A 25,456-nucleotide genomic window follows, 5' to 3' on the forward strand; every position below is an offset into this window, starting at 1 on the left:
CAGGGCTGAGGGGCTCCTGCTCAGCCACTATAGAAATACAGCTCCTGGCCATTGTCACCTATGAGCATTCATTCTAAGCAGCCATGCAGGGGATGCACATGCTAAGTCCCTGCCTTAAACCTCTGAGTGGGTGTGGAACAGGTAGGCGGCAGCTATGGGCAGCCAGTCTGCCCATAGACTAAACATAAGAGGTGAGTGAGTCAGATGCTGAACTAAGTAAACCTGGGTACCACTGAGCCTGACTCAGTTGACTCCCCATACCCCTGATTCTTCATAGGATGCAGGCTTCTGACGCTCTCCCCCTCCCACTCCTGGAGGACAGGAAAGCCCAGGGGGTTGCCAGATCCTCTGAGACTGTCACAGAGACATCCTGGCCCTTAGGCCTAGGCCACCACATTAGATAGAAACAGAGGCTCTACCAAAACGAATTCGTTAGTTTCTCCTCTTGTTACCCACAACCACCCTATGCTCACTACTCTCCCCAGCCAACTCTACCTATTGAACTCGCTCTATCCTGTCATTAGAGCCTGGTGATGCTGCCACCTCCTCTAAACAGCCCATTCCCATCGAGTCCTCCAGTCTGGTCATCTTAGACATTGACCTCCCTGTGCTGTAATGATTTCTGAAATGCTATCCACTCAGAGAAGCACATGGAAGATAAGTTCAGCCATAACATGGGGGCTCAGATATACATACATGCTCATGAAAACATGGCTGGAGAGAGAACTAAGTGACTCCAAGTTCACTTAGTTCAGCATCTGAGTCTCACTCTCATGGTTATTTTACCATGTTGGCTGCCTATAGCTGCGGCCTACCTGATCTGTACCCACTCAGAGGTTCAAGATGGAGACTTAGCATGTGCACCCCCTGTAGGGCCACACATCTGGACACAGACAAGTTGGTGGCCAGGCCCTGCTTCTCCTTGTTCAGATTCTCTTTTTGGCAGTTCCCCTGCTTCAGGGAATTTAGATTTAGAAAGGTGACAATGAGGCTGGAGATCCACCCTGTGTTCCTTTGCATTAGACCTCAATTCCCCTGAGATGAGATGAGGACAACAGACAAGTCACATACCCTTGATTAGACCTGACAGATGACAGAGGAACCTGAGCTCAGCTTCAGCTTAAAGGAGACTGAACAAATTTAGATAGAAATGAAAAAAAGAAAAAAAAAAAGGAAGAAAAACCTATTTCCATGTCCCAAATTAAAATTACATTGAATGTGTAAGATTTCTTAAGTACATAATTTCTTTAAAAAAAAAAGTCAGCTTGAACACATTAAAATTAGGATCACAGCAGAGGCATCCTGGGACAGAAGACAACAAGGACAAGAGTGAGTAAGAAAGGTGACAGGGGTGCTCATTTTGGCTACCATCTCTCTCTCCCACCTGAGCTGGAGCGCCAACTCTATTATATGCTTGATGTAGAGATGTTGTGTACTCAGTATTCTATTAAATAAGAGGTTTCTGCTGTTTTGCTTTTTTTTTTTCAAAGCCACTTTAACTAATGAAGAGAAGAAGCCCAGGAAGAGGTGATTTTACTGAAGGTCATACAAGTCCATCATGCAACAACCCTCAATAGCCTTGATCCAGGGATCAGGAACCCATGTACATCCGCTGGGGAACAGGGGCGCTGCCCGCCCGGATACAGCGGCCCCTCACTGAGCTGCTGGGCTATGTATACTCTGGCCCAACCCCAGCGGCCTCAGGGAAATCACTAGGCGCCTTTAAACAGCATCCCACTGGGACAGGAACAGACGGACAACCCAGGCCAATTAGGAACTAGAAAAGAACATCTCTGTGAGGGTGAACACCCAGAACAGAGGGTTAGCTGCAGCAGCCCAGCTTGCTGCAAGCCTCCCAGTCAAAACCTTCCTAAAACAACCCTTTGGCAGCCTTGGAGTATAATTTAATCTTCCTTTGATGACTCCAGATCTCACCCTGCCTCAGGCCACTTGGAGAACGTCAATAATTGCTGAGTCCAGGTGGTAAGCAAAGAGGAGGGGCTGGAACAGGGGTTCATCAGCCGACCTTGCCTTGTGGTAGAGGGAAGAGCTGGCAGGCATTTCAGCAGGAGGATCCCAGCCCTAACTTGGAGGCTAGATACCACCTTTAAGGGGCCCAGGAATCCAGGCAGTGGTGGCACAAGCCTTTAATCCCAGCACTTGGGAGGCAGAGGCAGGTGGATTTCTGAGTTCAAGACCAGCCTGATCTTCAGAGTGAGTTCCAGGACAGCCAGGGCTACACAGAGAAACCCTGTCTCAACCCCCCCCCCCCCAAAAAAGGAAGAAAGGGGCCCAGAAGGACAATGGGAGACCTCAACCAGACAAAACAGAGAACCCCAAGTGGGCCCTTCTCCAATCCTGCCCCCTAACCCCCATATTGCAGGTGGACTAGGGCCTCTCCCAGTAATAGCTAAAAGCAAACTAGTTGTGAAAGGCAGTGCAGGTTTAGCAATTTTGCTAAGAAAGAAGCAGACTTCAAAGAAAACGCTGGTTCAAACCAGAAGCACAAGTAAATGCTAGTGATCCTGACTCAAACACTCCAAGAGGGGAGGAAAGTGGAGAGAGGAGAGGGAAGAAGGGGAAGAGAGGGAGGGGGGAGGAAGGGAGGAAGGAAGGAAGAAGAGGAGGAAGGAAGGAGAGAGAGAGAGGGAGAGAGAGAGTATGAATGCATGTGTGTGTGTGAGTGTGAGTGTGTGTGTGTGTGTGTGTGTGTGTGTGTGTGTGTGTGTGTGTGTGTGTGTTTAGATGCTTAAAAGCAGAAATGGACTTGAAGCCACACCCCTGACCTACTTCCCACTGGGGACCTTAAGCTAGCTACTTAACTTCTCAGTTTCCTAACTGACAATGCTAACAGTAGGGCCTGCCATAAGTGTGTCAACCAAGTTTCAAGCTAGCTGCTAGACCCTGCCTTACACATGTCTGTAGGAGAAAAGACTACCACAAACCACAAAACTCCCTTCCCAAGCTGGCTCTTGGGTAAGACTGAATATACTTAATTGTTTGTGTTGGCTTGTTAGAGTTTCTGTTTTACAAGAATTGGACATTATTAGGTAATTAAACCATACTCAGAAATAAACAGAACCATCGGGACTGTAGAGAGAAGTCAGAGAGCAGCTGGTGGCAGTAAGTCCATGGCAGGTGGAAGAATGGTTATGTGTGTTTTAAGACTCAGACAGGGATGGCCCTGGTTTTTCCAGGAGCCCAAGGCATGGTACCTCTGAGACCATAAGGACCAGTGCTTGGGAATTCCTGTCTGAGTGGGTCCTAACATTCTCCATGAACCTACTCAGGGGCCGGGTAGGAAAAGATGATACATTGCAGGAATGCTGCCCCTCACGCCCAGAAGCACTTCTCTCAGAGGTTGTTCTCAGCTCCAGGTCCTCTGAACATCAGCTCAGAGGCTCTCTGGAGAGACCTGAATCCGTTCCCAGGTTCTTTCTTAGGAAACATGTCCTGGGCCATTAAGCTCTTTGTCCAGCCAGCAGCTCTCTAGGATCAGCCACACTCCACTCCCCAGCCCCCTCTCCACCCTGTCAACAGCCTTGGCTGAGGCAGCCCTTTCAGGAGAGCTGGGCTTGGTGGGTGCACAGCATTCTCGCTGCCGGATGTTAATCTTCCAAAGAAAGTCAAACATTAGCCCAGGAAACAGCTTATGCCTTATATAAGGCACCCCAGGGGAGACACAAACAGCTTGTTAGAGCCGAGCTGTCCTACCACAGCAACTGCCGGACCCTAGGACGGTGCACGGGCCACCACTGCATCTACCTCCAACCCAACTGGATCCAGCTCCAGCCACCAGGTGAGATGGGATGGAAGGCCCCCAAGTCTAGCACTCAAGAATACCCTAAAGCCAGGCCCTGCTTCCTCACTGTAATGCTGTAATTGGTCCCTAATGCCTTCAGGGACCTGCTTGGATTCTTCTGATACTCCAGCACAGGGGACTCACCCCAGGGAACAGCAAGGAGGCTTTGAGCTTGAGGAGATCCTTTCTAGCCCACATGACGCAATTAGGAATGTGTGTTATTCTCACCCTCACCCCCACCCAGCCTGTGCAACCAACATCCAAATCTGGACCCTTGCTCCCTACTATGTGGTGGCCCCATGCATGCACACCTATGACCTATAAGCACAGGGCCACATGCCTGCATTCACATGACCTTCAAGGTGAAGTTTAAATGTACACATAGCACTGCATCCACACTAGTATTCCATATCCCTCTGTGCAGCTGGGTACATCTTTATGCATCCACACCAGAACCCCCACATCTCTACACATACACACAAACATATCTCCACACGTTTCCTCATATATGTAACTAGGTACATCTTCTTGCATGTGATTCTATGATGCTCCATGGGCCTACACATAACACACACACATACACACACCTCTTCTTGGCCTGATGCCTTGCCTACAGTTTTGGTTCATCTTGCCTGGTGCCATGACCGTCTCCGAGATTCTGGACCGTGTTGGAAGCATGGGCCCTTTCCAGTACCTGCATGTGACCTTGCTGGCCCTCCCAGTCCTTGGAATAGCCAACCACAACTTGCTACAGATCTTCACAGCCACCACCCCTGCCCACCACTGTCGCCCACCCCCCAACGCCTCTCTAGAGCCCTGGGTACTTCCCTTGGGCCCAAACGGGAAGCCTGAGAAGTGTCTCCGCTTTGTGCATCAGCCAAACGCCAGCCTTCCCAATGACACCCAGGGGGCCACCGAGCCATGCTTGGATGGCTGGATCTACAACAGCACCAGAGACACCATTGTGATAGAGGTATGTCTGGCACCCTCTCTCCCTCCACCATACCTCAGGTACTTCCATACACTATGCAGCACTCGTGGATAGAAAAGATACACGGGCCTAGATCTCCTGGGATTGAAAGCCAGGGAACTGGGCAAAGAGGAAGGATTCCAGTGCTAATACACAAGAACAGAGTGGCTTGATTCCTTCATGCTCAGAGCCCAAGCATTCCTTCAACAATATACAGCATGGTATTGAACTCCAGTGATTCAAAACTGTACAGTCTTTCCTCTTAGTGGGATGTTATATAGCCTTGCTGAATGACTTGTTACCTCATGTTATGCAATGACCTTGGACTGTGATCCTCCACCCTTGGACTGGTTATAGAGATGAGAAAAGAGTAGCCTGGGATAAAACTACCCTAAAGAGGCGTCCTCAGAGCTGAGATTAGAACAGCAGGCAAGGGGTTAACCAGACTAGAAGAGGAACATTCCATCCTGTGCAAAGCCTTGCAGGGCTGGGGGAGGCGGAGAGGCTGGGTAGTAGAGGGATTTCACATTGCAAAGGTTGAAAGGCTCCTGGGTAGATCCAGAGGGTGTCAGTCACCCACAGAAGTGTCTGTGTGGCCTCACTTCCCAGTCACATTACGGAGTGGCTGATTCCCTCACCTATCATTTCCAGGAACTAGAGTTAAATCAAATTCTTCAGTGAACTGACAGGCTAGTCAGGAGACTGTGACAGGAGGAAGATGAGGAACCTAGAACTGATGTTTGCTGAATGTCAGCTGGCACATCTGAGTGCTCTGTGGGGCTCTCTGGTGTATGGATGTGTAAGGCTGTCTTTTTGCTATTGAGGGTTAGGCACTCAGACCCCAGGAAGAGAAGTGACTGTTCAGTGCCACACAGTTTCAGAGCTGGATTTTAAAGCAAAATGCCCCTTAGTACAAAGTTCAAGGGAAGCCTTAGCCGAAAGATGCCAGGGAGGCTTCATAAAGGGACACCCTGTTATCCTCACAAGTGCAGGATCCAAACATTGCTTCATTAGTAAGACCTTTGCCTTGCAAATACACTCCGGGTTTGCCACCCCATGGGTCTTCCTGGAATCCCAGGGAGTTCAATCCCTTTATCTTCATTTCACAGATGAGGAAATAAAGGCCAGTCCTGAGTCTCTTCTGTGGGCAGAAGAGGTAGGGTTTGAATCCAAGACCATCTACACTGTCTATAATTTTCTGTGTACTTAAGAAATATTTGTTCTCTATAAAGCATTTATTATAGAACAGACACTGTTCTAAATGCCTTGCATTAGAAATATTATCAAAATATTAACAGTTCTGAACCATTTGACAGCTATAAAGTAATTAGTATTCAAGCTCCACCTTTCAGATGGGGAGACTGAAACCCAGGGGAGCTTACAAGCTTGCTCAAGGTCACACTATGAGTAAGTGGTATAGGTCTGAGCATGAGCCCTGGGCACCAGAGCCGTGCTCCTGAGGAGCACATGTGTTATGTTCATGTCCCCTAGACCATACTTCTTCCCTGATACATCCATTATTTTTCTCCTCTGTGCCAACCATGGTGTTCAGAATCACCAAGTATCCAAAACATTAGGCACATTGGTGTTATGGTACAGAATGCTGAGGCCTTAAAGGCAAAGAAGCCACTAACCTTCCAGATGTTTACCATCAGAGGGGATGTGGGTACCCCATAGGGATCTGCAAGCTTCCTGAGACAGGATTCACTGCTGTGTCCCCAGCACCTGGAATAATACCTTGCAAAGGGGGGAATCAATTTTTGTGGAAGGAATAAATGAGTGTTCTGTAATCTTAAGATTCTAAAAACCCAGGGAAGAGGTTTCTAACCAGCACAGGTGTAGGAGGTCCTAGAGGGCTTATGGGAGTTATCTATGCTTGCTCTGAATATAAAAGAGAAGGGAGAGATAGGGAGTGAGTCCTAGTGGGCAGTGTACCTCGATATGAAGCTCAGAATGCTAAATGCACATAAAGACTGAATAGTAGAGACATGGAGGCAGGAGAGAGCAACAAGAGGGCCTGGTGTAGTTTTTAAGGCAAAAGTGTGGCCTCTCTAACAAGGGATTAGGAGTCATGGATGCAGTAGTCTTTAAGAAAGAGTGTGGCAGGCTGAGGTGACCTTCCAAAGAGCCTCACCTTGTGGGACGGAGACTGTCCTGTAGAGAGAGTTTTAGTCTAGCAGCAGAGTAACTCCAGGATGCAGGTGGTAGGTAGATGGAATGGCAGGTTTAGACAGCAAAGAATAGGGAATTGGAATCTGTGGGACCTGGTGGCTAAAGAGATGGGGGCGGTAAAGAGCAGATAGGAAATCAAGACGTGTCCGTAAGTTTCCCAATGGATGCATGACTCGCTATGCATCTGGGAAGACAATGAAAAGGAACAAAAGGCACCACCCATCACTTCCAGAAACACAGAACCCAAGGAATAAACAGCCTAAAGCAAAAGGTAGGCATGGTGCCTCAGTCAGGAGATTGAGGCCAGCCTGGGCTAAATACTTCCAGGCCATCCTGGAATATACAGCAAAATCCTGTCCTGGGAGTAGGGAGAAAGTGGAGAAGGAAGAACTGAAGAAGGAAAAAGGCAGGCAGGTTTACAAGGAATAATGAGATGGTCTCAGCAGGAACATGGTGTGTGAGTTCCTAGATACCAGATGGGAAACGGTGCACACATAAATTCATTGAAATCCTCACAGACTTCTGACTTCCACCTTGATTATCCTGTTTGCATAGGGTGAGGAAACAGAAAGACAGATCACTAGCCAAGGTACCACATTCACACAGGGTAAAGTAGAGAATTCAAGCCTCTAAAGTAGGACTCCAGAGGCTACCCAGGACCCACCTGTAGCCCATGAGATTAACTGTCTACCCTGCACCCCTCTGAGGGAATTGGGTGGTCTGACTTGTCCACAGATGTTCCAACTCACCCTACAGTAACTCCTCCAGAACAGTATCTCTCCCACCTAATATTTGCCATCACAGATTAGGTATTCAGTAAGTGTCTAGACAATGCTAAATACAGGATAGGCTCCAGCTGCATCTACAGAGACCCTGCTGACCACTGAAGAAAAGCTTCCTTTCCAGGTCACTCCTCAGGTGGACTCCTGGGAGCTATGCCAAGAGCAGAGGTGAGAGGGCCTCCTACCCAGTCAAGCTTCATTTTGCCTCTATGCCAGCTAAATGTCCAGTCACCATTCCATTCCTTGAGTATGGTATGAATCTGCACAATGCAAGGGACCAGCAGATCTTCAGGGGGTTGTACCCTTCTCCAAGGCAGACCTCATTTAGCTCTGCATTAAGCTAATAATTCCCTGAGGACTCTGCCATGGCAAGTCTATAAAAAGGGTCTCTGCCCTCACCACCCACTGGAGCATTAATGGACAAACCCAACTATAAGAAAAAACACAGAGCACTCTGATCTTCTGTTCATTCAGCCATGGCAAATACAAGTTCTGTGTGCTTAGGGTAGGGTAGAGCGGAGTTCTGCCTCCCATGTGAGAGAGGCAATCAGGACTTCTCAGGAGCTTTAATTAAGACATCAAGAGGAAACAAAGACCTTTCTTTTATGTCTGGAAGGCATGAGAGCCTGGATGCTGGGCCCTAGATTCCCTGGAGTACAACTCACATACAATGAAGCTCAGCCAGTAGCCCTCTGAGCCTGAGCCCAGCCTCAAGTGAGCAGAGTGCCCCCTGCTAAGCTCCTGGCCTTCCTCTCTGAGCCTTGCACCTTCCTGTCCTGCTCCCAGCACCACAAGAAGCCCATGATCTCTACCCCAGGGAGAACCTTGCAGGGCCCCTGATCAAGCACCTCCGACCTCCCCCATTCTCCTCACCAAACACCAAGATTCAGGACATTTATCCATCTGTCTCTTGTGTTCAGCCCCAGTCCTGTTTCACATCCCACTGGTTGCTTGCCGCCCAGCTTCAGGTACTCTCTTTTCTACCTCTTTCTAAGCCTCTGATCTAACTCTCTTGTAAGGACTTGGGATTTCACTCTGGCCAGCCTGACCCCGGTGACAACCACTATGGTAAAAGTTCCTGATCACCTGCACAGGAGAGTGCCTAGAACAATTCTGTAATCCCCAAAATTCAAGATCTCACTCGGTGGACATCCACTGTGTGCAGGCCCCAGAGCTACTGCTTCACTTTCCACACTTTTCACTGTGAGCAAGCCGGGTATTATCCTTACCATTCTATAGGAAATGGCACCCGGCTCAGATACAAATGGGATCCTACACAACTGTGATGGTGGGCCAGGAGAGCCTAACTCCAGAACCATGTTCTATCTATTACATCATATGTCACATGATATTGGACATATGACAACAACAATAATTAATAATAATAATAACAATAACAATAATAACTATAAGTTGAGTGCACAGTGTCTTCCAAATTTAGGGCTAGGTGTTCTTCATTCTTTTTTTTTTATGTATATGAGTACACCGCTGCTCTCTTCAGACACACCAGAAGAAGGCATCAGATCCCATTGAAGATGGTTGTGAACCACCATATGGTTGCTGGGAACTGAACTCAGGACCTCTGGAAGAGCAGTCTTAACTGTTGAGCCATTCTCTCCAGCCCGTTCTTCATCCTTTAAATCATTCACAGATCCAAGAAGTAGGCACCAGATACAGTTGATGACTCTGGCCACGTAGAAGTTAAATACCTGTTCCAGGGCTGGAGACACGGCTCACTCAGTGAAGTGCTTGTCACATAAGCATGAGGACCTAAGTGTCATACCAAGCCCCGACATAGAAAAGCTGGATGCAGCATTTCTAGTCTGAAATCCCAACACTAGGGAGGAAGAGACAGAAGGATTCCCTAAGACTAAGAAGTCAGCCAACTTAGCTAATCAGCAAGCTCCATATTCAGTAAAAAGCCCTGTCTCAAAAAAAATTGATGGAGAGCAATCAGAGAAAATACCTCTGGATTTCACATGTATCTGCACATATATATATATATATACACACACACACACAGACATGTACACCCATATAAGTGTGTACTGGTATGTGTACACAGACACACATATACACACACATACACACACACACACACACACACACACACACACACACACAATTTATCCCAAAATATACATCTCCTAAGCAACACAATTTGTTGGATTATAGGCTGCCTCCTGAATGGCTTGTGGTGACTATCCTTCTAAGGGACTTCCTGGCCACTCTTCTTGCTGCACTAACTCTTAAACCTGTATCTTTGGACCTTGATCAGCCAGCCCAGCAAGCTCTGACCTTTAACACAATGCCACAGTTAGCTCTGCTATCTCACAGAACAACAGCTGCCATATTTAAGCCTTCTTTCTGGCATCTGGGAGTTGTGGTCCTGGTTGAGGACATCAGTAGATCTTGAAGACCTGAGCTTGAGTCACTGCCTTGAAATGAACCAAGCTATGCTTGAGCAAGCTATCTTTCATGGGAGCCCCAGGTTCTTTGTGAAAATGGGGTCTTAGCAGCACCAGCTTTGGAATGCTGTTCTACCTCCTGAGCCGAGGAGCCCTGCTCTTTCCTCCCTAACATCTTCCTGCTAGACTAGGCCACGAGGGAAGACAAGGCTGAGGTCTCTGTCCTTTTCTTCCAGAACCAGCTCCTTAGGTCTTAGTTATTCTATAAGACCCAGAAAAGAAATCTAACATAGGACCAGGCTATGAGGAGCAAGCAAGAAGGCTATGTAGAACAGACAGGAGTTGATGGGAATTATAAGCCTAGGTCATGCCCAGGGCAGAATAGAAGCACTAATAAGCTAATGTCTGGTTTCTTCCAATGAGCATGTTACCTGTCCCTCTCAGGGTCTCATCCATGAAAGTATGTATAATAGCCAAGCCCTGTTTATTTGTCCATTCATTATTCATTAAACAAACACTAGCCTGTATTATAATCAACTCTTCTAATAGTTGCCAGGGATAAAAAGTAAAGTGAGATATCTTCTGCCTCCAAGAGGCTACAGAAGATAGGAGAGGAAGACATGCCGATGAGCAGCTAAGATGCTTCATAGCATGTACCCTGATGGCAAAGAAAAGGAGCACCTTAGCTACACCGGGAGTCAGACGTCTCAGACATCCTCTCACACATGAATTAACCACCCAGAGAAGCCCCTGACACTTGGAAAAGATTATCGAAGGACAGGCAACATTCCTGAAGAAAGGGATCCTAACACGTGAAAGACAGCAAAGAAATCACTTGGTTTTATAGACTCAGAGTACAACATGATTAAACCCAAGAGCTGCCCCAGCCTTTAGAGTCCCAGTCAAAGGCTGCTCAGAAAACACTCCTGGTGTCTTGAATATTCAAGCTTTCTGCTACAGGCTAGAACAGGACCCTCTCAGGGGCTTTGCACAGAAAGTCTCACAGAAAGCGTCCAGGATGCTCTCTAAAATCTTCCTCTCTCTGAAACTTGGGGTGCCTTTAAACAAATGCCCTATTTGCTCCACACCTGCTTCCCTCATCTGTCCCAAATCCCTTTCTCGCCACTGCCTATCAAGCCCATAGATGTTTCACACACAGCAGAATCACAGTTTATTCATTTCCAGCAAAATTCCCCAGATCGGGTAGCTTAAAACAACACAGATTTTATTATCTCACAGACTTGGAGACTAGAATTCCAAAGCCCACAGCATCAATATGTTCTCTACAAAGAATCCTCCCTTGTCTCTTCTAGCTTCAGGCGGTTGCCAGCATTACTTGGCTTGCGTGTCCATCACTGTAAGCTCCACCTCCATCCGGTCCTGCCTGTCCTTCTCTTCCTACAAGGGTCCACCCTGCCCAATATGGCCTCACTGTAACTCAGCTAATTATATCTAAACAACTTCATTTCAAGTCTAGGAGGTTAGAACTTCTGTGTATTCTTTGAGGGAACATAATCAGCTCATAATGATTGCAGGTCTCAGACCTGCACCCCACAGTTTGTGTTGCTCTGCAAGTCAGTGACGGCCACATTTCTCACTTCTGATGAGCTTTGTCACCCATGAAATCTCTGACAGCAATTTACAGTATAATTGAAGTTCGCTTTATTTTTAATATTTAACCAGTAGGTCTTTTCTTTAGATTTTCCTGAAAAACTTAAGACAGAATGTCATAAAGCGCCTGAAGCCTCTCTAGACACCCCACCATGCTTCTCTCCCTCCCATACTCTGTCACTTCCTGCTATATTCTGTTTCCTCCTTTGCCCTCACACCATATCATGTAGACCCCCTTCCCTGTTAAAAACAAAAAAATGTCCACTGGAATTACTGGACTTGTTTGCTCACCTGAAGCTAGCTGGAAGACCTGAAGCCCACATCCACCCTCCCTCTGCCTCACTTCCAGAAGAAAAGGGTAGAAAAAATAAAGAAAGAAAGAAAAGCTCCTTGGGCTCTGTGGTCTCTCCCTACACTTTACTTCCAGAGTACTCTTGGAAGGCATTTGTAGAGAACATTCTTCAGTTCATTACACAAGGAATTCAGGATGTCTAAGTGAAGAATGTGTGCTGGGATTAGCAGAAGATTAGAGCAGACAGGTTCACCAGGCCAAAGCATAGCAGGCCTTAGAAACCTGTCGGCAGGGGAGTGTCTTTACCTAGCAGACCAGAGGGAACCAGAGAATATTCTTAGCACAGTAGAAACCTAAAAGCCATTCGTGTCATTGGAGAAAGAGTGGGGAAGACTGGTCATGAGCTTATCACAGTACTCTGCCTGTCTTCTCCCCTGTAAAATGGGAGCATCGTACAGACATTGTGAGAGTTGAGAAATTAAAGTATAGAAAAGCTTACTTTCAGGACAATGCCCAGCACAGGGATCCCTTAGTAAACACAGGCTGTCACTATTCAAGGGCAAGAGGCAATTCTGATGAGAGAGAGGGGCTGAGGGTAGGCTGAGCAGTTAAGAGCACTTGTTGCCCCTGCAGGGGACTTGGTTTCTATTTTCAGCATCCTCCTGGCAGTTCAAACCATCTATCTTCATAGCTATGGTTCTAGAGGATCTGATATCCACTTCTGATCTCTGGAGGCACCAGGCACACATATGGTGCTTATATACATATGCAGACCAAACACTCATACATATAAAATAAATAAACCTAGAAAACAGACAAGTCTAGACTCAAAAACAAATATACTGGGTGTGGTAACACATACCTTTAATCCCAGTAATTCAGTAGGCAAAGGCAGGTGGATCTTGTGTGTTCTAGGCCAGATTTGTTTTTGAATTCCAGGATAGCCAGGGTTATGTAAAGAGACCCTGTCTCATATTCACATATACATGTATATACATGTATATAGACGTGTGTGTGTGTGTGTGTGTGTGTGTGTGTGTGTGTGTGTTATACATACTAGAAACTTAAGGATCAAATGACTGGGGGGTAGAATTGGGATCTCTGAAAACACAGGGCCAGCAGAGTTTTGATCTGTGTGAGGCAAGAAGGAAATCCACTTCAGCACAAATCAGTAGTGGATGGGTGTTGGTTTAGATTTCTAGAGTCTGACCCCTAACCATTTATTCTAGGCATATTTAAGTACAGTACAATTTTAGAAAATTTTTCTGGTAACAATTAACTCAATCTTATATGTACAATAAAGATTAAGTAATGACTATATCTAAACTTTTTGCCAAATATATGCAATCTCTTCCATAAAAATGGGTTCTATAGATTGACTGAGAAACAGTGCTCAAGACAAAGGTTTAGAGCAGTGGTTCATTCCCAACCTCCCTTTAATACAGTTCCTTGTGTTGTGGTTTAGCCCAACCATAAAATTATTTTGTTGCTACTTCATAACTGTAATTTTGCTAATGTCAATATTTGGTATGCAGGATATCTGCTATTCGACCATTGTGAAAGGGTCTCCTTTGGCCCACAAAAGGGGTCATGACCCATATGTTGAGAACCACTGGTCTGAGAAGATGTGAAATAAGCCAAAGTGTCTGGGGAAATAAGGCATGGCCTGGCCCTAGATAGCACAGGTCACCAGGCTATCAACTACATACATTCTCAACCTTCTGGGTGGAAAACGGGTTCTACATGTCTTCCTTTGAAGAGACAACCCTGCGTTTTTAATATTCCTAGTTTCTCTAGTGCTAATCTGTGAGCACAAAGACACTATGTCTTCTACAGGATGGGTGAGAGGGGGAGGAATCAAAAGAGGTACACCAGCATGCTCTTATATGTGGAATCTAAAAAAGAGAGTTCTTCTGAGTAGGAGTATAGAACCATATTTTTCAGAGGCTAGCGAATGAGGACATTGGTGTGGAGTGGGCACAGAGAAGCTACTATCAATGGATGCACGTTGTAGCTGTTTTCTTCTTCTTTTCTTTTTTCTTTTTTAAGGTATACTTATTTTATGCATGTGAGTACACTGTCACTATCTTCAGACACACCAGAAGAGGTGGTTGTGAGCTACCATGTGGTTGCTGAGAATTGAACTCAGGACCTCTAGAAGAGCAGTCAATGCTCTTAACCCCTGAGCCATCTCTCCAGCCCTACACATTGTAGCTGAATGAGCAGAATAAGCTTTGAGTTCTGGTGCACAATGGTGTAACGAAGGATTGAATATAAAAACTAAAAGAGGAAACTTTAAATGTTATCAGCACAAAAAATATGAATTAGGAAAAGGGATGTATGGGTTTCTTTAGCACAATGTATTCACTCCATGTATATCAAAAACATGGCAGTGGTCTCCACACATGTGGCCTAATTGTGACTTCATGGATTCAAAGTCATGTAAATTGTAAAAACAAATATTTTTAAAAGGCAGGGTTGCTATTTGGTGTGTATGGAACCTTATGAAGAGTGAAACAAGAAGTCCTGTTAGTCTGAGATGTTCATGGGATGTGATCCAGGTAGTGTTTTCAAGTAGACCACAGACTGATGGTTAAAGGCCAGAAGAGAGGATGGGCTGTAGAAATTGATTTGAGCTCTTTAGTATAAAGAGTAATCCAGCTGGTGAGATGGCTCAGCAGGTAAGAGCACTGACTGCTCTTCCAAAGGTCCTGAGTTCAAATCCCAGCAACCACATGAAGGCTCACAACCATCTGTACAACTACAGTGTATTCACATACATAGAATAAATAAATAAATCTTTAAGAGTAATCTAAGCCTTAGAGACAGGTGACATTGTCTAGGGAAAGTAGATGGAGAGAAAGATCCAGAGGGAATCCTGGAGAAGCTAGACAGGGTAGCCAAGGAAAAAGGAGCCAGGGATGGGGAGGCAGAAAGCAAGAAGAAAAAGGAGTGAGCTGGAGGGAAGCAGCTAAGCGCCAGGTCAGGTCTGGATGCAGACGGTCTGTGGCATGCGTGACAACGAAGCTATGGTGGCTTTGGTGAGCACAGCTTCAGAGTGTTGGTCGGGGTAAAACTGAGAACTGCATGAAGAGGAGGATGGGTGGCGGTGAGAGAATCTGAGGGAGTGTAGACAGGAAAACTAACGAAGAAAACTGATGGAGATGCAAGGAGGAGAAAGGGAGGGAAGGAGGAATCAGAAGATTAGACCTGAAATCTAAGGCCTAGGGAGGAGAGTTGAGGTCAAGGATGGAGGTGGAGGGACTAGCCTTGAACATATGGGGGAAAGGAAGACACAAACTGTGCTGCAGGACACAGATGGACCTTCTGTGGAAGAGGCTAAGGACAGATCGATAGAGCAGCTAAGCAGCCTTTGCAAACCCCATAACAGGTCACACGCACTTAGTGTTATCATCACACAACCATGGGTCAAGGACCCAAGGAATCCCCACAAGCAGAAAGACCCTGGTGCTCAGGGAAGACAAGCTGTGCATGCAGGGGGAGGCACGGGGGACGAAGGGTTCAGACTGAGCATGGCTGGAAGGACTGGACTCCATTGAACTAAGCTGACCCTGACTTGCTTTTGTGTAGTGGGACTTGGTATGCAGCTCCAACAAACTGAAGGAGATGGCCCAGTCAATCTTCATGGCAGGCATACTGGTTGGAGGACCTGTGTTTGGAGAACTGTCAGACAGGTAAGGCTTGGGAGCACATTCTATGTACATCCCCTCTCAACTCTGTTCTACCCATGTACCCCCAAAGAAGCAAAAGCTTGGGGAGATGGGAAGGATGGGCAGGTACCATTTCCTTGCCAGGCCATAGCATTTCTTTGTCCCAAAGCCCTCACTTGAATCGTCTGGTCTCTCCACCCAGGTTTTTTTTTTTTTTTTTTAAAGATTTATGTATTATTTATGTAAGTACACTGCAGCTTTAGACACACCAGAAGAGGGCGTCAGATCTCATTATGGATGGTTGTGAGCCACCATATGGGGGCTCTTAACCGCTGAGCCATCTCACCAGTCCTCCACCCAGGTTTTTAAACACAGTATTGTGGTTGCATAGTACAAACCTAGGGCAGATGAATGGCTCAGAGACAGGTGGTCTTTTGACCTCTGCTCAGTCCACTGAGTTGAAATGGAAGAAATAACTCATTAACTCAATGCTCCTTCTGCAAACTTGTTAGATAACAGCAATTACCAGCAAGGCTCTGGTGAAGGAATTATATGCTCCAGCTGGTCCGTGAGGAAGGATTGGGGGTTGCTTTCAGCCCTTCGACCCAAAGCCTGCAAAGTCACTCAATTTGGCAGATGCACACGGTTAACTTTCTTCTCTTCTGAGCTGCAGGTTTGGCCGCAAGCCCATCCTGACCTGGAGCTATCTCATGCTGGCAGCCAGTGGCTCCGGTGCTGCCTTCAGCCCCAGCCTCCCTGTCTATATGATCTTCCGATTCCTGTGTGGCTGCAGCATCTCGGGCATTTCTCTGAGCACCGTTATCTTGAGTGAGCCACAGTGGGAACCTGAGGAGCAAGGGTTTGGGGAGCACCAGCCAAAAGCTGAGAGAGTAGGTTTGATTCAACCCAGAGACCCCACCTTTGGTTTCTCAAGATCCTTCTGAATTTAAGAACAACCACAAACATGATGTCAGCAGCTATGAAGCTATAGAACTTGCCTTGGGTCTGGGTACTTTACGAGGCCTCTGATCCTACGCAGCACATACTCAGAAGCGAGTGACAGATGATGAAGTTGAGGCACAAAGCAGGGGAAGTAGAAAGACTTGCCAGTAGAAAGACATTAAAATTGAACTGGGGAGAAGAGAGTCCCAGGTTTGAGTCCTATGTCCTTGGGTTTCAAGTGCAGTATCTACAAAATGGTGATAATTGAACCCTTGGGAGCAGATGAGGTCAGGTAGCTACTGGGAGGGAAAAGCTGATACCACTTCACAGAGAGGTGCCTGGGACCTGACAAGACCCTAATCTGGTCCTTGGGCTCCTCCCACAGATGTGGAATGGGTACCCACCTCGATGCGGGCCATCTCATCAACAACTATTGGGTACTGCTACACCATTGGTCAGTTCATTCTACCCGGCCTGGCCTATGCCATTCCTCAGTGGCGCTGGCTACAGTTAACCACGTCTGTTCCCTTCTTCATCTTCTCCTTGTTGACCTGGTATGTGGGCCTTTGATGCTCTCCTCTATCCCCAATTCTACCAGAGACAAATAAGGGTTCCATGCCTAACCTGGCTATCCAACTCCATCTGTTTCCAGCTCCCTTATGCTAGACTCAAGGAAGGCCCTCCAGGGTTGCAGGGTTACATGTGCTGAAGCACACTACACAAGAGAACAGGTGTGGGGAGCACTGGGGGCTTCCTGCAGCTAAAGAAGGAGCATGACTTGAGATGGATAGGAGGGGACTGGTCCAGCATGAGCACAGAAAGCCAGGGAAGCCTTGACTTCACATGGAGGAGGATGGAATAGCATAGAAGCTGTCTATGGGTATGACAGGCCTGGCCTAAGTTCTATTTGTGAAGGGAAAATATGGTCCAAACATATGGACCCACATGGTGAAGCTAAGGACAGAAGTGGGGGGGGGCTGTGTAGAGGATTCTGGGGAAGAAATGTAAAAGACACTTGAAAAGAAGTATCTACAGAACTGGGAGATTTTCAGATTTAAAGTAAAAAATATACCCAAGGCAGAGTCTCAACTTGGAAATCTGTGAAAACTGAGGTGGTTTTGGTGGGGGACCCAGAGGAGGCAGAGGACTCGCTATTAACACGCTCAACCCAAAGCCATACAGAAAAATAGAAAGTTAGCCAGCATAACTCACTACTGACATTCCAGAAGCCACAAACATTCCAAGGAAAAGCTGTGAAACTTTGGAGTAACTATTTCTAAAGTATGCATAAGACTCCATTCTGGGCAGTAATTAATCTTATCTCTGATCTTTCTGGCATCTCTGTTTGATGGGAGCATTATTGTCCCTATTCAAAGATGAGAAAACTGCGACTCAGGGAAGGTGACATGGAAAAGTACAGACTTGAGATGGAACTGCAACTAGGAAATGAGCATAGAACTGTCAGAGATGGATGGCAATCTGAAAGAGGGAAGATGGGACTGGCGTGGGGACAGAAACATGTACACAGCCTGGGGTGGGAGCCGACAGAGTCAGGACACAGGATGGACAGATAGTCAGGAGAGTACAGTTGAGAGCTCCAGGCCCTTTATCCTCTGACTTGGGGCAGGTCTCACCCACTCTGAGGATGGAGAGTTTTCTATATAAGATGAGGATGATATTGCCTATTACCCTAAGTATTATGGGGCTGGCCTACAGGAAGGCTTGTTAACTGGGAGCCCTTATGTCTGACTGTCATTCTCAAGGAGACAAGGCTAGAGTCCTGGACTCAGCCATGAAACATGAGAGGAATTCCTTCACAGCCTTGGTGAGAGCAGGCTCATAGGGCTGTCAAGGCAGAAACGGTAGCTGTAAGTCCATGAGAAACAGACTTAGAAAGCTGGGAGCACAGGGCTGAGGCCAGGTCCACCCTCCAAATGTCCTGAAAGAATCCAGACCAAAGAAGGTTAGGAGGGTAGAGGTAAAGAACTCCCCAGCTTCTCCAGCTTCTCCTGCCTCAGGTATGCCACCCCCTACCCAAGCTACATTGACCTTAGTCTTGTCCCTGGGGCTTTTAGCTAAGGAAGACATCCAACAACAAGAAACCTAAGTTGAAGGCAGAGGAGGGCTTTTTACAAGTAAAGGGAGAAGAGTGCTGGATTTTGTCCTAACGAGAGGCAGCCCAGGGACAAAGATGGGCCAATGCGAAGCTCCACAGAAAGTGCTTTAGTCACCTCAGGTTCTTGGCACCTCCTATCCCATGACCCCAGATGCAGATATCTCAAAAGGGACTCTGGAACAGGAGCTGCTATGTTTTGACTCTGGCCCCCAGGTGGGTACCAGAGTCCATACGCTGGCTGGTTCTATCTGGAAAATTCTCAAAGGCCCTGAAGACACTCCAACGGGTGGCTACCTTCAATGGCAAGAAAGAGGAAGGGAAAAAGCTCACCGTGGAGGTAGGTGGAGAGGGGTTGTAACTGGGTCAGGACCATGTATCAGCCTCTCTTGCCTCTGTTTCCTTGGCTTAGAGCTCTATGTCCCATCTGTTCCCCCAATGAATCTTCTAGAAGAACTAGACCTAAACCTCCTTCCCTTCCACCAGCGAGACCCACTAATAGCACCCATCCTTCTCCTGTGTCCAAAGGAGCTGAAGTTCAACTTGCAGAAGGACATCACCTCAGCCAAAGTCAAATATGGCTTATCTGACTTGTTCCGGGTGTCCATCCTGCGCCGTGTGACCTTCTGTCTCTCTCTGGCCTGGTAACCTGCCACCTCTTCCTATCATGCCCTGCACAGGACTGATGAACAAGGAGGTATCCATCAGGACAAACGCTAGGGTATCTGCAAAAGAAACCAAGAGAATGCCTCCTTGGGGCTGCTAAGAGCAGCTTCCATCCCAGAAGTCCCACATTCAGCTGAGAGGGTCTGCCTCCCTCTGAGGTAGCACTGTGCCACACAGAACATGTGCTCTAGACCCTTCAGTGCACACTCTGAATGACTTCCCCCACAGTCAGACTCTGTCACTAAAGCCTTCCAGCTTAGCTCTGCCTTCTGGAACCACATAGAGCAGAGATGACCCTTCAGGCTGCTGACTTGCAAGAAGCAATTATGTGTCTCCCAAGTTTCCTCTTCTGACTGATTCTACATCTTCCCCAAATTCTTTTTGTGACCTGACTGTGAAACCATTTTCCATCCTAGTCTTCCCCAGGATTAAATTTGTCCTGTGCTTTGCCATAATTCTGAAAGAAGAAAGGGAGTTACCCACTCACTGTTTATAGCTTGACTTTCACCTTTGTCTCTCTGGATGTTCTACTTCTAGTGAACAAAAAACAGATCATTTCCTGCCTCCCTTAGTTTCTGAAAATATCTCCAGTCCTGTTATTCTATGGACCCAATCTTGGGCAACTTTGCCATGAACACACTAGACCTTGACCATGACAGACATGACCAAATCAATCCCAGCACTTTAGCTCAGACACAATCTCACAACTGTACTCAAGCAGTGTGTATGAATCAGTTAGAGACACCACAATAAACAAAACTATTTTTCATCCTGATAATCCATGGATGGCTATGGGAAGAGACCTCAGATTGGCTGCAGGTGCTGACCAATACCTCTCTGTCTCTTAGGTTTTCTACTGGTTTTGCCTACTACAGTTTGGCTATGGGAGTAGAAGAATTTGGAGTCAACATCTACATACTGCAGATCATCTTTGGTGGAGTTGACATTCCAGCCAAGTTCATCACAATCCTCTCCATAAGTTATCTGGGCCGGCGCATCACTCAGGGCTTCCTCCTGCTCCTGGCAGGAGGGGCTATCTTGGCCCTCATCTTTGTGTCTTCAGGTGAGAGGTTACCCTAGGACCTTCTGAAAGAAGCTGCCACCAGCTGGAAAGTGAACTCCAGCTTTGTGATCCCTCCTCCTATTCACTGTGCTGGCCTTGAAAAGATCCCTATTTTCTGTAGGGCTCAGGTTATTCTTTTTTTTTTTTTTAAAGATTTATTTATTATTATAAATGAGTACACAGAAGAGGGTATCAGATTTCATTATGGGTAGTTGCCAGCCACCATTGTTGTTGCTGGGATTTGATCTCATGACCTTTGGAAGCGCAGTCAGTGCTCTTACCCGCTGAGCCATCTCACCAGCCCCAGGGCTCAGGTTATTCTTGTAGGAAACAATTCAGTTGACCCACATAACAAAGCATTAGGAGTAGCAGATGGGTTCTTACCTTTCCGTTTTCGTGTGAGTTTCTGGGCAGTCCAAGTACAAAGGCAACGTTGGCTAAGGAGTGAGAACACTCGGGTGCTTGTGAACACCGAGGTCCATCCCCTGACCCCTTCCTATGCAGAAATGCAGCTCCTGAGGACAGCACTGGCTGTATTTGGGAAGGGATGCCTGTCTGGCTCCTTCAGCTGCCTCTTCCTCTACACGAGTGAACTCTACCCTACAGTCCTCAGGTAGGTGATGTGCCTGGGTCAGGGACTAACAGATGGAACTGTAGCATCCTCCTCCTGCCCTCTATGCAGGGGTCCCAGGATTGTCCTCTAAAAGCCTTCTGCACAGGTTGCCAATCCCTTCTCTGAACCCTCCCAGGCAAACAGGTATGGGTGTCAGTAACGTGTGGGCTCGAGTGGGAAGTATGACAGCCCCACTGGTGAAAATCACGGGTGAACTGCAGCCCTTCATCCCTAATGTCATCTTTGGGACCATGGCCCTACTGGGAGGCAGCGCTGCCTTCTTCCTGCTTGAGACCCTCAACCGGCCCTTACCAGAGACTATCGAGGACATACAAGACTGGTGAGCTCTCTGCCTCTGGCACCCATGTCTCCCCTTTGAGCAAACAAGCCAGAGCTCCAGGGTTTTTTTTTATTTTTTATTAGATATTTTCTTTATTCACATTTCAAATGATATCTCCTTTCCCAGTTTCCCCTCCAAAAAGAAAAAGAAAAAACCCTGTTGCCTCCCCCCTCCCCCTGCTCACCCTCTCCCACTTCCTGGCCCTGGTTCCCCTACACTGGGGCATAGAACCTTCACAAGGCCAAGGTCCTCTCCTCCAGTTGATGACTGACTAGGCCATCCTCTGCTATATGTATGCTGCTGGAGTCATGAGTCCCACCATGTATACTCTTTGGTTGGAGTTTTAGTCCCTGGGAGCTCTGAGGGTACTAGTTAGTTCATATTGTTGTTCGTCCTAAGGGGCTGCAAACCCTTCAGCTCCTTGGGTCCTTTCTCTAGCTCCTTCATTGGGGACCCTGTGGTCAGTCCAATGGATGGTTGTGAGTCTCTACTTCTGTATTAGTCGGGCACTGTCAGAGCCTCTCAGGAGACAGCTATATCAGGCTCCTGTCAGTCAGCACTTGCTGGCATCCACAATAGTGTCTGGGTTTGATGATTGAATATGGGCAAGGAAGACCAAAGTGTGGATCCTTCATTCCTTCTTAGAAAGGGGAACAAAATACCCATGGAAGGAGTTGCAGAGAACTCCTGGTTTTTACTAAACTCTATGTCCCTAGGCACCAACAAACCAAGAAAACAAAGCAGGAGCCAGAGGCAGAAAAGGCGTCCCAGACAATCCCGCTGAAGACTGGTGGATAGGACGCCAGCTAAAAACAACACAATCCTCTTTCCTGCCTTCCAGAGACTGATCCCAAGCAGGACCCTTCCAGGGCTCCTCAGGCACCTTGGGGGTTGGGGAGAGCCCTAGGTGGGCCCATGCTCTTGGAACAAAAACTTTTGAGAGTTCAGTAAAGGTGTTCTACCCTCACCACCTCCACCATAGCCCACAACCCAGACCTGGCCTGTTCACAGCTCTAGCCACACTCATCCCTGCACTCATCCTCTTGCAACCCAGGCCTTGCCATTCTTCTATCTACCCTCTCTGTATTGGCCATTTCCCCCATTGTCCCTTGAGATGCCCTAACAGTTCTAATGGTTTCCTCTCACCGTCCCCAAACTCTCTCCTTGGTAGGAAATTTCAATAAACTACAATGAAGAACCCAGGCCATGCTTCGTGGGAAAGAGGGCTGGCCATGATATGGACATGTGAGTGCACACACATGTCCATCTGTACCACATGGACATACAGATATGGGAACTCAGCTGCACGCAAGGTGGCCTGCTATGAACACATACATGCGTCCTAGTCTGCTTGTGCAGGTATAAATAACAAGCTACCACACGCTGCATTTTCTAAACAACAGAACTGTGTTGCTCATCATTATAGAGGCTCAGAAGTCCTGGGTCAAGGTATCGGGCATTCAGTGTCTGGTGATAACCTTTATACTGTGACCCCACAAAGCCGGTTCCCTCCAGCTATTTCATCAGGCACTAATCTATTTCCTGAGAATAGGGCTGTGTTAGCTTTCTATCACCATGACAAAAATACCTGAGGTAAACAACTTAAAATGAAGGTCTTGTCTGGGCTCTCAGTTGGAGGGTTTGCTCCGTGCTCACTAGGCATTGCTGCCTCAGAGCCAAGGCAGAGAGCATCATTGCAGGGAATACTTCACCCCTCTCCAAGGGTTTATACTCCCAAGGCCTGCTAATCAAATGCTTCCAGAACCCTACACGGTAGGGTTTCTATTGCTTATGATAAAACACCATGACCAAAAGCCACTCAGAGAGAAAAAGGGTTTATTTCATCTTACAATGCTCAGGTCCCACCTCCTCGCTGTGGGAAATCAGGGCAGGAACCCAAGGCGGGAACTGAAGCAGAGGTCATAGAGGAACACTGCTTACTGATTGCTCCTCTTGGCTCTCTCAGCCTGCGTCCTTATAGAACCCAGGACCACCAGCCCAGGCGTGGCATCACCCATAGAGGGCCAGGCCCTGCCGCATCAATCATTAATCATGACGATACCCCACAGGCTTGTCTACATGCCAATCTTATGGAGGGATTTTTCTCAATTAAGATTCCCTCCTCCTAACTTGTGTTAAGTTGACAAAAAAAAAAAAAAAAAAAAAAAAGAGCCAGGACACTCAGCTTGGATCAGCTCCATTCAAGCACTCAGCAGTGGCTATTGCAACTATGTAGGACATGCCAACCTACCCTACTGCTTCCCATTATCAACCACAGAGCTAATGACTGCTCTCAAGTGTGTATTTAGAGATTTGAGGGGGTGCTTAATAAACAGGAAAAGGATTATATTGTACCCTGCCTCCACCTTTCAGTGATTTCTCACGGGGATAAAACTTCAACCCTCTTACAAGACGCCCCAGCCTGCCTCAGCCATTTCAGTTTTAACACTCCAGTTTTACATGCTGAAACCCAGCCTCCACTCAGCTTCTTTCTGCTCATAAACGGCCTCAGCTTTTCACTCAGTATTAGAATTCTCCCCCATTGGACTCCCACTGCATTTGGTTCACCCACAACTTATCTTGGGGTCTCAACTTGTATAACTTCCTCCCAAAAGACAGTTCTGAGGCTCCAAAGCCTGGATTTGGTGTCTTACAGATTAAACAATGAATTGTGGTCACAGTTGCATCTTGGCATAGATTTTTCCAGAAGTAGATCCCAAGACAAGGATCTGAATGAAAATTAGTTTATTGAGTAGGGGAGTCAAGAAAATAAGTAGTGTGGGGGCAAGAGCCAGGAGGAGATCCGGGATTAAGAGGGTGCTACCCACCCTGAACCCCGCCCACACTGACCTGTCACCCAGTCTCATGGGAAACTCCATTTACACTTGGTTTTGACACAAGAGTCTTCCTTGCCAACCTTTAAACAGGGGCTGGTACCCAGAATCAGCCACACTGACTTACGAGAGCTGACTTCTACAGTAAGGTTATCAGGTTTCATTTTAGAACTTGACATCTACTGATGGGGTTTCAACTGTAGAGCCTGAGATAAGCTGATGATGGGGCCAGCCTCTTCCTGGCTTCACTTGATCTCCACCAGACAAAGACCTGGGCTCAGTGTGAATCATTGGCCTCTACCCTCTGCCTGTCTATTATCAGTCCAGAATTCAAGATGGCTCCTGGAATGTCCTAGCCATGACTCTTCCTGCACCGCTCCAGGGTGTCCATTGCTGAAACACAGTGAGGGAAAGAAAGATGCCCAGGAAGCTCTTCCCATCATTGCTGTTAGGATTCAGGGTGAAGCATGTATCCCTATTCCTCCTCCTCGCCATTGGTACTGTTCCTCTTGCTTCCTCCATTCCCTTCTGTCCGTCCCTGAGCAGGGACAAGTGCCTCAGTGGATTGCCATCCAATACAGAGCACCCTCTGGGTTACCTCACAGGTAAATGATCTCGTATCTAGTTTATGAGGTTTGCTGTTTTGTTGAGACAGGGTCTCATGTAGCCCAGTTTGGCCTCCAACACACTGACTAGGCAGCTGAGGATGACCTTAAACTTCTGATCCTGAGTGCTAGGATTGCTTATGTGCCACAATGCCTCATGTTATGTGTAGTTCTGGGAATCAAATTCAGGGCTTCCTGCATGCTAGGCAGGCACTCCATCAGTGAGCTACATCCCCAGCTCAAATCTAGCTTTTAAACAGCGGTTTTGGAAGGGCTTATACTGTCTGCTGGCTGGAGTAGCCAAAGTCCACTTTGGCTCTGGGATTTCTGGCTCAGAGAATGGTAGGCAGCTGGAGTCTTCTGAACTCTCCAGGTCATTTCAACCCCATGCTTCCAGAACATAGTTTGAGCCAAAGTGTCTTCTTTGATCTGTAAATTATTTATTTGAAAGGTGTCACAAAGTAATAAAAATCACATGTAGCCCCACACTTTGAATCCCATTGACTTAACAGATTGTAGTTATACAAAGTCAGCACTTATCCCAGAAAAACTAGCCTATGTGACAGCAACTC

The 25,456-nt window shown here is 47.1% G+C and overlaps 1 protein-coding gene across 4 annotated transcripts; it reads left to right on the forward strand.

The window, feature by feature from the left end:
* Window positions 1-1,831: 1,831 nt before the first annotated feature.
* Window positions 1,832-22,647, forward strand: Slc22a8 (solute carrier family 22 member 8). 4 transcript variants are annotated; one of them, XM_031389562.1, is made up of 12 exons: window positions 1,832-1,983; window positions 3,720-3,799; window positions 4,419-4,775; window positions 15,629-15,732; window positions 16,382-16,536; window positions 17,036-17,204; window positions 18,980-19,103; window positions 19,292-19,407; window positions 20,278-20,492; window positions 20,997-21,105; window positions 21,242-21,445; window positions 22,162-22,647. In XM_031389562.1, the coding sequence occupies exons 3-12, from the start codon at window positions 4,443-4,445 to the stop codon at window positions 22,241-22,243; spliced, it is 1,611 nt and encodes a 536-aa protein (XP_031245422.1). In that variant the 5' UTR covers window positions 1,832-1,983; window positions 3,720-3,799; window positions 4,419-4,442; the 3' UTR covers window positions 22,244-22,647. The 4 variants fall into 4 exon arrangements, with proteins under 4 accessions (XP_031245422.1, XP_031245423.1, XP_031245421.1 ...); XM_031389563.1 differs by having other exon boundaries at window positions 1,832-1,980; XM_031389561.1 differs by lacking the exon at window positions 1,832-1,983 and having other exon boundaries at window positions 3,425-3,799.
* The last annotated feature ends 2,809 nt before the right edge of the window (window positions 22,648-25,456 follow it).

The sequence above is a fragment of the Mastomys coucha genome, unplaced genomic scaffold (genome assembly GCF_008632895.1).
Source record: "Mastomys coucha isolate ucsf_1 unplaced genomic scaffold, UCSF_Mcou_1 pScaffold21, whole genome shotgun sequence".
NCBI classification, from domain to species: Eukaryota; Metazoa; Chordata; class Mammalia; order Rodentia; family Muridae; genus Mastomys; species Mastomys coucha.